Source organism: Linderina pennispora (assembly GCF_002104995.1).
Source record: "Linderina pennispora strain ATCC 12442 chromosome Unknown DL89scaffold_4, whole genome shotgun sequence".
Taxonomy (NCBI): domain Eukaryota; kingdom Fungi; phylum Kickxellomycota; class Kickxellomycetes; order Kickxellales; family Kickxellaceae; genus Linderina; species Linderina pennispora.
Genome location: NW_024468252.1, coordinates 1119932 through 1131896, shown reverse-complemented (window position 1 = coordinate 1131896; position 11965 = coordinate 1119932). Strand labels below are relative to the sequence as shown.

General features: G+C 55.7%; 6 protein-coding genes across 6 annotated transcripts; 3 read left to right on the top strand and 3 right to left on the bottom strand.

Annotated features, from left to right (window-relative positions):
* Positions 1-224: 224 nt before the first annotated feature.
* DL89DRAFT_274560 (uncharacterized protein) lies at positions 225-1810 on the bottom strand (the record flags this gene model as incomplete). Its single annotated transcript, XM_040889202.1, has 3 exons — positions 225-1207; positions 1423-1774; positions 1796-1810. 3 exons carry the CDS (start codon positions 1808-1810, stop codon positions 225-227), a joined length of 1350 nt encoding a protein of 449 aa, XP_040745079.1.
* A 429-nt stretch (positions 1811-2239) lies between these two features.
* On the bottom strand, positions 2240-4755 carry DL89DRAFT_274559 (uncharacterized protein; the record flags this gene model as incomplete). The annotated part of the gene is made up of 3 exons (XM_040889201.1): positions 2240-3550; positions 3593-4243; positions 4486-4755. The coding sequence occupies 3 exons, from the start codon at positions 4753-4755 to the stop codon at positions 2240-2242; spliced, it is 2232 nt and encodes a 743-aa protein (XP_040745078.1).
* A 67-nt stretch (positions 4756-4822) lies between these two features.
* Positions 4823-6830, bottom strand: DL89DRAFT_128369 (uncharacterized protein). The gene has a single exon (XM_040883294.1). The coding sequence runs from the start codon at positions 6775-6777 to the stop codon at positions 5107-5109; it is 1671 nt and encodes a 556-aa protein (XP_040745077.1). The 5' UTR covers positions 6778-6830; the 3' UTR covers positions 4823-5106.
* An 829-nt stretch (positions 6831-7659) lies between these two features.
* DL89DRAFT_321854 (uncharacterized protein) lies at positions 7660-8483 on the top strand. Its single transcript, XM_040891306.1, has one exon. The coding sequence runs from the start codon at positions 7777-7779 to the stop codon at positions 8440-8442; it is 666 nt and encodes a 221-aa protein (XP_040745076.1). The 5' UTR covers positions 7660-7776; the 3' UTR covers positions 8443-8483.
* A 287-nt stretch (positions 8484-8770) lies between these two features.
* On the top strand, positions 8771-9757 carry DL89DRAFT_266571 (uncharacterized protein). The gene is given in 2 exon segments (XM_040887124.1): positions 8771-8792; positions 8805-9757. 1 exon segment carries the CDS (start codon positions 8826-8828, stop codon positions 9606-9608), a length of 783 nt encoding a protein of 260 aa, XP_040745075.1. The 5' UTR covers positions 8771-8792; positions 8805-8825; the 3' UTR covers positions 9609-9757.
* A 224-nt stretch (positions 9758-9981) lies between these two features.
* Positions 9982-11279, top strand: DL89DRAFT_266570 (mitochondrial carrier). Its single transcript, XM_040887123.1, has 2 exons — positions 9982-10460; positions 10574-11279. The coding sequence occupies exons 1-2, from the start codon at positions 10047-10049 to the stop codon at positions 11201-11203; spliced, it is 1044 nt and encodes a 347-aa protein (XP_040745074.1). The 5' UTR covers positions 9982-10046; the 3' UTR covers positions 11204-11279.
* The last annotated feature ends 686 nt before the right edge of the window (positions 11280-11965 follow it).

Genomic DNA, 11965 nt, shown 5'->3' with positions numbered 1-11965 from the left:
AAAGAGAAAAATAGCTTACCGAATAATAATAAATTGGTTTGAAAAAAGAATAAAGAAAAATGCGCGGAGAGGAGAGAGGGCAGGAAGGCTGTGTTTTTGAGAACAGGGTGTTGGGAGCCTCCAGCAGAGGCGAGCAGTCACGTGGATCCGATCCGACTAGAAAATGGGATGATAGAGACAAGAAAAAACACAGCAGATGAAAAAATCTAAGCACTACTATTTCCTTACTCGTCGACGTCAGTGGACATGAGCTCGTACATCAGATCGTAGCACTCGTTGAGCAGCGACATGACGACGCCCTGGCCCTCAGGCACATGGCCCTCCTCGTCGAGGAACTTGCCGTCGGTCCGCAGATTGTCGATGCTCGACAGCTTCATCTGGTAGGGATACAGGTCGCGCGCAGTCAGCGGGCCGCCGTACTTTTTGACCTCCAGCAGGCACCGCCGCAGCGTGCGCAGCTGGTTATGCACGGGCATCAGCGACTCGGCCACGGGCTCGCTCGACGACAAGAGCTTGTAGACGTAGTTGTAGCACTTGTGCAGCAAAAAGTTCAGCACCGCCTGCGCCTGCTGCGGCGCCGGCTCCCCCGACGAGTCCTTGAACTGCCCGTTGCGCCGCATCGCATCGATATCCTGCAGCTGCACCTGGTAGCTCCACAGGTCCGTCTCCCGCAGCGTCCACCGGCTCGTCAGCAGCAGCTTGTCCAGCTGCGCCCGGATCTCCAGCAGCCGCGAGTACACCGGCGCCAGATCCGGAGGCACGCAGCTGCCCTCCACCAGCACCTCATGCAGGCTGTCAAAGCACTCTTCCAAAAGGCCCACCACCTGCGTCTGCCCGGCCGCCACCGAGCCGTCCTGCAGCACAAACCGGTCGTTCACCCGCTGGTCGTCGATTTCAATCAGCCGCTTCTGCACCTCGCGCGCCTCTCCGATCGCCGTCTCGTGCGGCTGCAGCGACAGCGCCGCCAGCCGCCGCCGGATCTTCACCAGCTCCTCGTACGTCGGCGTCAGCTCGTCGCTGATCACCTGCGTTGTGTGCTCCAGCGCCGCCAGCTCCCTCTCGCACTGCCGCAGCCGCCGCGACACCAGCAGCATCTCGGGGCGCTGCTTGCCGATTGCCTTTAGGTCGTCGCCATCCTCCTTGGCTATTTCTGTGTTCACCAGATTCCGAATCTCCGCAAGCCGCTTCTGGAACGGCGCCAAATCGGCTATTAAAAAGGGAATAAAATTAGCTAAGTGGCCGAGGCTCATGGGGCATGGCGGTGACGCGGGGGAGAAGAAAAGAGCCCTGTTGCCCCGGGATGACATGGCGGGAAGGGAACAAGCGGATGGTTTTTTCTTTGTGATGTCCCTGTGCCAGAAACGCAAAATGGCAAGAAAAATTGCCCGTACCGACGATACAGACAACAACAAAAGCACTTACCGTCGGTGTAGATTCCGGTCTCGTTCAGCAGCTCAAAGTTCTGCTTAATGGTAACAAGCTGCACATAGGTCGCCGGGATCTCCTTGTTTTTGCCCAGCGCCAGGTAGAACAGCGAGAACAGCTGGAAGCACTCGTCCAGCACCGAGTCCACGCGGTTCTTGAAGGAGTCGTCGTCGTGATGCTCGGAAATACGCGTCGCCTGCAGCTCCTGCACCATCAGAAGCAGCTCGTTGTACATGCCCACGATCTCATCCGCTTTGTAGTAGTTGCCGCGGTCCTTCTTCAGCGCCGCAAGCCGGTTGCGGATGGTTATCAGGGCATTTAGAATCGGCTGCTCGCCAGCACTGACCGGCTGGTGACAGGATGCGGCTACTGGCGCTGAAAACATGGATGATAATAAATAGATGGCAGGAAAAAAGCAAGAGTGGGGTGGGAAAAATAATTACGTGTGGAGTAGAGAAGGGTTGCGGTTTTTTCTTGCCGGCCCAGTTCCATTCTAGAGAGTGTGCTTAAGTCATACCCTAGGGCCGAAGCCTCGCAGGGATCGGAAAATCGGCTGAGCACAGGAGGAGTGCGTCCAATAAGCGGTGGAACATGCCCCCAGCCTGAATTTGCCACAAAGCCATGCCTGCGATCGCAGGGGAAAAAAGTCCAGACCGCATTCAGGGGAGCAAAAAACACGGGGTTAAGGTTCTGACACAGCGGGTATATTGAAAAAAGGCCGGTTCCCTTGGCCTGGGACACGCCCGGCATTTGAGACGATGCCACAGATAGCAAGGGGGAGGGGACGATCTCGTTGGAATTTATTTTTGTCATCCTACAGGTCCTTCAGACGGATGGCCACCGCATTCCGGTGGGCCTCCAGCTCCTCAACCTCGGCCAGCGTCATGACGGTCTCGCCGATGTTGGCCAGGCCCTCCTTGGTCAGCTCCTGGGCGGTGATGTGCTTCAGGAAGGTGGCGGTGTTGACGCCCGAGTACATCTTGGAGAAACCGTAGGTGGGCAGGGTGTGGTTGGTGCCGGAGGCATAGTCGCCGCACGACTCGGGCGAGTACGGGCCGACAAACACCGAGCCGGCATTGACGACGTCGGGCAGGCAGGCGCGGGCATTGTCGTTGTGCAGAATCAGGTGCTCGGGACCGTACGCGTTGGAGAAGTCCATGGCCTGGGCCAGCGACGCGACGCGCAGGCAGAAGCTCTTGGGAATGGACTGGCGCACAATGGCCACGCGCGGCAGGCGCTCGGCCTGCTCATGCACCTGCTGCTCAATGGCCGCCAGCTGCGCGTCGGTCAGATCGACGGCCAGCAGCACGACCTGGCTGTCGGGTCCGTGCTCGGCCTGCGACAGCAGATCGCTGGCCACATACGCCGGGTTGCTGGTCGCATCGGCCACCACCAGCACCTCGGACGGGCCCGCCGGCATATCAATGGCCACCATCGCCGCCGTGTCGTTCTGCGCCAGCATCTTGGCTGCGGTCACGTATTGGTTACCGGGCCCGCAGATCTTGTCGACCTTGGGCACTGTCGCCGTGCCATAGGCTAGCGCTGCAATTGCCTGCGCTCCGCCCGCCTTCACAATCGCCGTCGCCCCGACCTTGTGCGCCACATACAGAACCTCGGGCACAATTGTACCGTCGGCACGCGGCGGCGTCGCCAGGACGATCTCGCGGCACCCGGCCACCTGCGCCGGAACGCCCAGCATCAGCGCCGACGACGGCAGAACCGCCGAGCCACCGGGCACATACAGCCCAACGCGCTCGATGGCACGGCTGAAGCGCGAGCATGTGATGCCCGGCATCGTCTCGACGTGCGTGTCGCCGCCTAGCTGTGCCGCGTGGAACACACGCACGTTCTCGTACGCCTGGTCAATGGCCGCACGCACCTTTGCCGGCAGGTCAGGCACCGCGAACGGCGCGCGCTCCACCACCGTGTCCAGCTTGACGCGATCGAACTTTTCGGTGAACTCACGGACTGCTGCGTCACCGTTGGCCCGCACTGCATCGACAATTGGCCGCACCCGCCCCATGATCTCCTCCGAGTCGATGATCGGCCGCTGCAGCAGCGCGTCGTATTCCGCCGTGCTCAGCTCGCCAGCGCCATACACGCGCATGCGGATCGGCTCGCCGGGCTGCGCTGTGCGGATGCCCGAGCTCAGAATCGACGTGCGCACCACCTCCTTCGGCCCGTCAGCTCCCGCAGCCTTAGCCCACTGCGGCTTGGCGTTGCCCGGTCGCCTGGCGACCTTACGGTGCTTCAGGTCCAGGCTGCGCTCAACGTCAGCCAGCGACACGCCGTGGGCCGCACACTTGACCATGGCGAAATACAGCAGATCCGCTGCCTCAAATGCCACGTCGTCGCGGCTCTGGGCCTCTCCCAGCTCGCTCGCCTCCTCCAGGATCTTGGCCTTTAGCAGACCGGCGTCGTTGAACAGCCGCTGCGTATACGAGCCCGCCGGTGCACTCCGCTTGCGCTCCTCCACTACCGCCGCCAGCTGGCTCAGCCCCGAGGCCGGGCCAAAGCACGTGCGTGTGTTGTGGTGGCAGAACCCGGCGCCGTGCTGCTGCACCGTGAAGCACAGCGCGTCGCTGTCGCAGTCAACTGACACGCCCACCAGCGCCTGCGTTGCCCCCGATGATGCGCCCTTGTGCCACAGCCCGCGCTTGCGCGACCAGTACACGCCAGCGCCCGTCGACAGCGCCGCCGCCAGGCTCTCCGCATTCGAGTACACCACGCCCAGGCACACGCGCTGCTCATCAACCACCACCGTCGTCAGCAGCCCGTCGCTGCGATCCGACACCACCCCAGCACCGGCAATCACTGCCTTTGCCAGCCCCAGCTCAGCAAGCTGCTCTACCGGCACCACCGCCGAGCCGCCCGCCCGCCGCACCGCCGTAATCAAGTCCAGTGTCCACGCATCAATGCTTTCCACCAGAACCCGCACCGGCCCGGAACTCCCCAGCAGATGCTTGCTGGCCGCTGCACTGACCTGCCCCAGCTCTGCCTGCTCGATCTGTGCTGCGAGAGCGTCACCAGAAGTGCTCCTGCACGTCCAATGTCACTCACCTGCGGCAGTGAACCCACCGGGAACTGCAGCGCAATACGTGATACGTCGATATCGGACGGGATTGCGCTTGTTGAGTCGACGATGGCTGCCGATACCCCGCTGTTCAGCAGATCATGCACCGATGCTTCGGTGGCCGGCGCCATCACCGCCGACCAGCCCGACACCTGCCCCAATGCCTGCTGTGCGTCCGTATACAGAGTCCAAGGCAAAACCCCAGCCGCTCTAATGAGCTCATCGCTTGAACCTAAAGTGATCTTTGGTACCAGCATTCTTGCAAGTATGGAAAAATTGAATGGATATAGTTTTTTGTAGAGATAAGAGACCGGTCGGGTATGCGCTCTGGAGGCTGCTCTATATCACGCATTCTCTGCTCCCGCCTAGCAAAGCGAACACAGCAAAAAAAAAGCCTCGGTTGATTCTAACAGAAACGTGGATCTCTGGTTGTGAGTCACCGCTTTTTGCTCTCTCACTAAGAAACAACCAGCACTCAGACGACCCAACTTGTGAATGCCCGCTAGTGCTGTGGCTCATAGTCCAATTGCCAGTGCCTTCCAAATCCTGTTCGCCTCCCCATCACTACAGACATACACGGATATATTCTGCTTTGCATCTACCCCTGGTCAGTCAAAAGCGGCAATATCAGCGAAATGCCTGGCTGCTCCTTGAACCCTCTCATCTGCAAAGATATCGGCGAGGGGCATCCTGTCGGATGCAGTGCTCCACACAAACTTCATCCGCATAAGCGACGGAATCCTCGCTGCGATGCCAATAACCTGTGCTGCACCTGGCCCATACGATGCATTCGTGGTGGTCGACCTGCCATACAAATGATACGCATCACAGACAGTCAGCTGCTGGAGCGAGGTGCTGAGCGGCTCAGCTGGGCAAGCAGATACAGCACTGCGTACAGCCTCCAGCATTCTGCTGTTGCTGCCATCATCTGCACTGCTGTCCCAGGCCGTGATTTTGTAATATACTTTCATCCGCTTCAGGTACAGGAGCTGCGGCAAAACATGCTCAAACACTGCACGAGACACGATGAAGTCTAGTTCGAGCGTGCAGAGGAACATGCATCCGAACTGAACAGACTCGAAATCCAGGGGGCTGGTTGTGGCGACCGAGAGCATGCGGATAGATGATGTTGGCCCAAGCAAGTACTTGTGCATATCCGCCATGCTGAGTGGCTGTGAAAGACTGTCGCTGCGGATGTTGACTGTATGCAGCATTGGATACCGTGACAGGTCCCAGCCAACCATAGCCTGCTGGTTGCCGTATACACTGAGCGTTTCAAGAAGCGGCGCATGCGAAAACACCTCTGACACCGTGCAGTGGGGCGTATTCTTGGGGTCGATATAAAGATTGCGCAGCTTCGGGAACTCAAACTGGTACTCGCTCCACCTGCCCTCGGAATCTAGCCCACTAATGTCTGGGGTGAAGGTTATATACAGTTTCTCAAGCTGCGGGAATGTCACAGTCTGACCGCTCGCTCCTCTGACAAACGCATGGAGCAGCGAATCGGAATAAACAGCGGCAAACTCGAGGCACCGGACAACCTCGGGATTGAAGACCGGAACTGAGCGCACGTTGTTTGCATGCATAGTGGTAATAGACAGAGCCGTCAGTGCTGGCAGGACTAGCCGCGAATAGTCCGTTGTGTCACAATACTGTAGCTTCAGCGATGCTATACCTTCTGCACTGCCGCCCAGTGCCGCCATTAAGTCAATTGGCGGGCCGGCAATGTTGGCAGATACAATAGCAAAGTCGATAGTGTTGGGTGCACATTTGATGATAGCGCGCACCACATGCTCCAACTGGCGAAACCTTGTGCTGTTAATGGTGTCGAATCCAAAATCCGTACCAATGCCAATCGATACGGCTTGGACAGACGGCCAGCTATGCCCAGCAAATACGCTCTGAGTGAGAAATTCGACCATCTCTTCTGTGACTACATCTCCCTTGCCGATATGGAGGACGAGTCGGCGCAGAGGAACCGACGGCAAAACCATATCCATATTTGTCCGGTAGACATATCGATCGCCGGCCACTATGGTCTTGGTGATAGATCCGCTGTTGTTGGATTCCTGGGTCCTACGGTGTCCAATGCGGAAGCAGAGCTGGTCGAAGATACGATGGCCAAGCACCTTCCGCCACAAGCGGCAGACGCCTGCCAGCTTGAACTTTGCCTTCAGCGATGTGGAGTCACCGCGTTCTGCCTGCAGACCAAGCGCGTCGCTGAATAGGTAGCCAAAGATCCCCTCTATAATCAGCGGAACTGTCAACACCTTGTGCATAGTTGCAAAGTAATAGCAGTGGGAAAATATACAGGACTAAAGGAAAAGGTCGCTCAAGGTGGAGCTGTCGATGTTTTTGATTTTGTTCCAATGGGTGAGTGGGGAAAAGGACGGCAGATCTCCTAACCGAAAGTCAAACAAATCAAGGGGCTAGTTGCTAGCCTGGAGCATTAGCAATGGGATGTGGATATGATCATGTCAAATGTAACAAAAAGGGTAAGCACTGCTGTAAATCGGTAAAGTGTACTGAGCAGCCACTGGCATCTGCTTTGAATTGAATATACAAATGTTGTGCGCTGTCATGAGCTAGCCGAGGCGGGGCGCCGGAATAAATTTGAGGAAAGTGGAGGCAGATCGCGCACGTTTACCAGCTAGCTGGCATCCACGGGCTAGCCTCCAGTATTATGAGGATGAGTGAACCTAGAGCATGGGTGGAGAGATGTAGCAGCGCTATGCACCGTGGTACTTATATCGCGACAGCCATTCGGTTGCTCTCAAACAAGAACCGCAGCTGACTTACACAGCAATAATTACTACATGCAAGTGGCGTGCACAGCAACATGTTTTGCGTATGCTTGGTATGGTGTCAGCACTGTAACGTTCATCTCCCACATTTCTTGCTCTCATAAGCTACAGCACAGAGCGGATATTAGCTGGAAACCAACACAAGCCGGCGATAGCAAATCGATCAGAGATATGTGGAAGTTTTATGACAGGCTTGGTGTGCATCGCCGTTCATGCACCTACTTGAGCAGGACGACTTGGCGTTGTATCAAGCCATGCCAAGCCAATTATTGCGTACATATTTGCACGCTTCATAACTTTGTTGGTATATGCAGATTACTAAGGAAGAAAACTGCTTGCGTAGCAGTTTCTGGGAGATACAGGCTAGCAGAACGTGGCAGAGCCCTAGATCTATATAAACGCGCACCGCCCGTTCCTTCAGCTCCATATATCACCAGCAAGAGCATCAGCATATCTTTCGAAACAACACATACCATGGCAAGCATAGTCTCTACCAGCTACAACCTGCGCTACTTCAACTTTCCTGGGCTTGCCGAGACCATCCGTCTTCTGCTGTGCTCTATCGGTGCTCAATGGACCGAAGAGCACCCTGAGTGGCCAGAGAAGAAGGGTGAGCAGCCGTTTGGGCACTTGCCCGTTCTTGTCGAGAAGGATTCAGGCGGACAAGTGCTATTCACTCTTTCTGAGTCGCTTGTCATCGAGCGCTACCTCTTGCGCAAGCACAGCCTAGTCCCGTCCGACCCCGAGCTCGCTGCTCGCCAGGAGCAGCTGCGAGACCAACTCTATGATGCCATGGTCGCTATGAGCTATGCGATGCACGCTGGTGGAGAGTCTGCGCATATTGTGGTGCGCAGGTGTACCGAGATTCTCGAAAACTTGGGTCAGGTCCATGGCAAGGCGCTGCGTGACAACGGCAGCAATGGCCACCTTTTCGGCGACAAGACCACATACCCTGATCTTGCGCTTTATGCGTTCATCAGACACATCCGTGCTGAATCGGCGAAGGAGGAGTCGGCTGAGATTGCTGCCCACTTTGATTCGGAGGCGGCACCCGAGTTCAAGAAGCTTGTGGCAGTTGTTGAAGCGGACCCGGCTCTGCAGAGCTATTTTGAGATACAGGAGAAGATTGGAAAGAGCTAGTTCTGTTTACACGTTTGGCAATAAGACCTTGGCTTTGCTGGAGTATGCTGCGCAGTACTAGGTGTCCAACGTATGGCATTGCACCCCCAAACCCAAGCCGATCCGTTGCTCTAATGCACTCAACAATCACAACAGGGCTTATTTCAGGCGTGGCAGTGCTGCGTTCAGAGCGAATACCGCAGTAGGCACGCTCTTACTTGCGTAGATAACAGGGGTGTTGGCATTAGAGTGCACATCCACCCGTATCACCATGCCAACAATCTAACCAGATAAAATCAGGCCTCAGGCCGACCGGACCCTCCTCTTTTTCAGTCAGTCTTGTTAACCTTGGAGATGGGATGGGTGCATACGAGCATATACGTGAGCAAAATAAAGGGTAAACCATGGGGAATCAGCTATTTAAGGCAAGCCATTCAGCCTGGCTGTGTCTCACTCAAGGCTCTCTTCTGCAACCGAACAAACTACAGCCCCGTTTTACCAAGCATATTCAAGTCGCCATGTCTACTCAAGACTCGCTGTCCTATACCCTCCGCTACTTTGACCTGCAGGGTATCAGCGAGACCATTCGGCTGCTGCTTACTGTGAAGGGGGTCGAGTGGACCGAGGAACATCCCGAGTGGCCAGTGACAAAGGCCGACCAGCCGCTTGGCCGCCTACCTGTCCTGCTCGAGAAGAACAGCGACGGCGAGGTTGTGTTTGAGCTCACCGAGTCGATGGTCATCGAGAGGTACCTTGCGCACAAGTACGGACTCCTTCCGACTGAGCTGCAGGCATCAGCACGGCAAGAGCAGCTGCGTGACCAGTTCGTTGACCTCCAGAACGCAGCTTTTGACTACCATTTTTCTGATGGCGACTTCAAAGACAATCTGAAGAAGATGTTCGGCGAGCTAGCAGGCTACTTGATCAAGTTCCACACCAAGGCGCTGCAAGCGAACGGAAACAACGGCCACTATGTCGGCGACTCGATCTCATACGCTGACATTGCTCTGTACGCGTTCCTCAGGTTTATCAGGTCCCAGTCGAAGGTCAAGAACGACGGCTTCTCTAGCTACTTTGAGCCAGAAAAGGTGCCCGAGTTTGCCAAGGTTGTTGCTGCCGTCGAGGCTGAGCCTGCGCTCGAGAGATACCTTACCCAGGATGTCAGGAAAGCAACATATATGTGGTAGTTTTCAGGCTGTAAGGTCTGTGCCCTTAGTGCCTGGCCAGAATCCATCATCTACCTAGTTTTGAATATTTCCGCAGCATGCCACCACTTTATTGCCCTTCAGGAAGACCATGATGTGCAGTCTTCGTGGGAAAGCACACCAACCTCGCCCTGATCTGACAGGCAGACGCTACAGGTAAAAGCCACCACAGTCTAAGCGCCCAATACCAGGTCAGAGATACTCAGCATGGCCAGCATTTCTTGGGGGAGGTCAGTAATATCAGCGCATCAGTGGGCAAAGCTTAGTGGATCAGTGTGGCACATGCGCATTTTTTGTGACTTCGGGTTCAAAAGCGGGAAATTTTCTCGCACGCTTCCGTTTTTCTCTCCCACCTCTACATTTACCTCTTGCTGTAAATTTCCATTCTTTTCATTGCAAAAACAGAACCCTGCACACAAAATGGCTTCACGACAATCACTCCCCTGCAAGACCGACACATCCGCCCGCACGCTCGATGCACCGGCCAAACCCGACATACCGCAGAGCAGTGCGCTGCTCACATCGGGCACAGCTACCCGGCAACTGACGTCCCTGGAAAGCGCGTTCTGCGGGGCCACGGCAGGGCTGATTTCACGGGCACTGATAGCGCCGTTTGATGTGATAAAGATCACGCTGCAGCTGGAGACCAGGCGTCGGTCGTTTGGGATCCTGAAGGCAGACGGGGTGGTCGAGTGTGCAAAGCAGATTATGCAGCGGGAGGGCGTGCGCGGGTTCTTCAAAGGCAACCTGTCGGCAGAGTATCTGTACCTGTCGTATGGTGCAGCTCAGTTTCTTGTATTTGGGGCAGTCGAGAGGGCGATGGCGCAGACAAACGTAAGTGTGAATGCATGGTAGCCTAGCCTGGTACTGGCGAGCTGGCGGCTGTAGTTGGGTGGGGGTTGTATTGGGACAGCATGGCTTCTCATTTATCCTGTTTACATGTTTAGATTGTTCCCAAAAAGGCCCGGTCGTTTGTGGGCGGGGCGCTGGCGGCAGGCATTGCCACAACGATGACATATCCGTTTGATCTGCTACGTACGCGGTTCGTCGCGCAGAGCATGGATCGCCGCATATACACGTCGATTCTGGGGGCGGTGCGCAAGATCCACGCAGAGGAAGGAGTGCGTGGGTTCTACCGCGGGCTGTGGCCGGCATGTCTGCAGATCATGCCGTACATGGGTGCGGTGTTTACCAGCTACGACATGCTGGCGACCGGGTATCGGTACCTAAGGCGTAGCGTCCTGGTGTCGTCGTCGCCGGTGCTACAGGGCCTGGACGCAATGCAGGACGCGGTCTTGGGCGGCACTGCGGCGGTTATCAGCAAAACGTTTGTGTATCCGCTGGACCTCGTGCGCAAGCGCCTGCAGGTGCAGGGCACGCAGCAGTTCACGAAGAGCGCGCTGCCAGAGTATACAGGGATGACGCATGCGCTGGTCAGCATTGCCCGGACCGAGGGCGTGCTGGCGCTGTTCCGTGGGCTGACGCCGGCGCTGGTCAAGGCAGCCCCGGCGTCGGCGGCGGTATTCTTTGTGTTTGGGTGGACGCGGGATGTGGTGCTGGGAGTCAAGCCTTACTGAAAGCATCATGCTGTCCAATCGCCCGCCACCCCCAGCCATGCACAAAATAGAAATATCCGTTAGTACCATCTTTACCTATCTTTACCTATATATAAGATTTTATAGTCCAAAAAGTGTCCGACCGTCCGCTAGAAATTATTTAATTGGTTAAAAAAAAAACAAATTTTTAGTTTAACAATGGGTGTATATGCACGTGTTTTGTTAAATATGCATGTGACCTGTTAAACAATCATACAATACCTTACTATACCTGTCAAGTGTCATGATAACGACAAGAAAACCTGGTATATATATATAAACTTTCTTTTTGTAAACACTCATACTCTCTCTCTCTCTCTCTCTCTCTCTCTCTAAATATTTTTGTGGTTTACTGTGACTTTGTTTTACTGAGATATATACTTATATACTCCTCATTTATTCCTTCATTTAAAAGCAATAACGATGGTATTCTATTCTAATAGTAGTAGTACGAATAATGCCTCGGTTTCTGATCGTCGTCGGATTGCTGATCGTGCACGACGCCAACGTCAGAGGGCTTTGAGTGCTCAGGGGGACCGCTCCCATGAACTTGAACAGGAAAGATTACGAAGTCGGAGACGACGGGCAATGCAGAGCAATGAGAGCCGCAATGCTGCTAACAGACGGCGTTCTTCTCAGCGACAGGCTCAGCGTGCTTCTCAACGACAGATTCAGCGTACTGCATCAGGTGCACATCTGCCGCTTGCATTGCAGGTATCTGGTGCACACACGTTACCTCTCCGA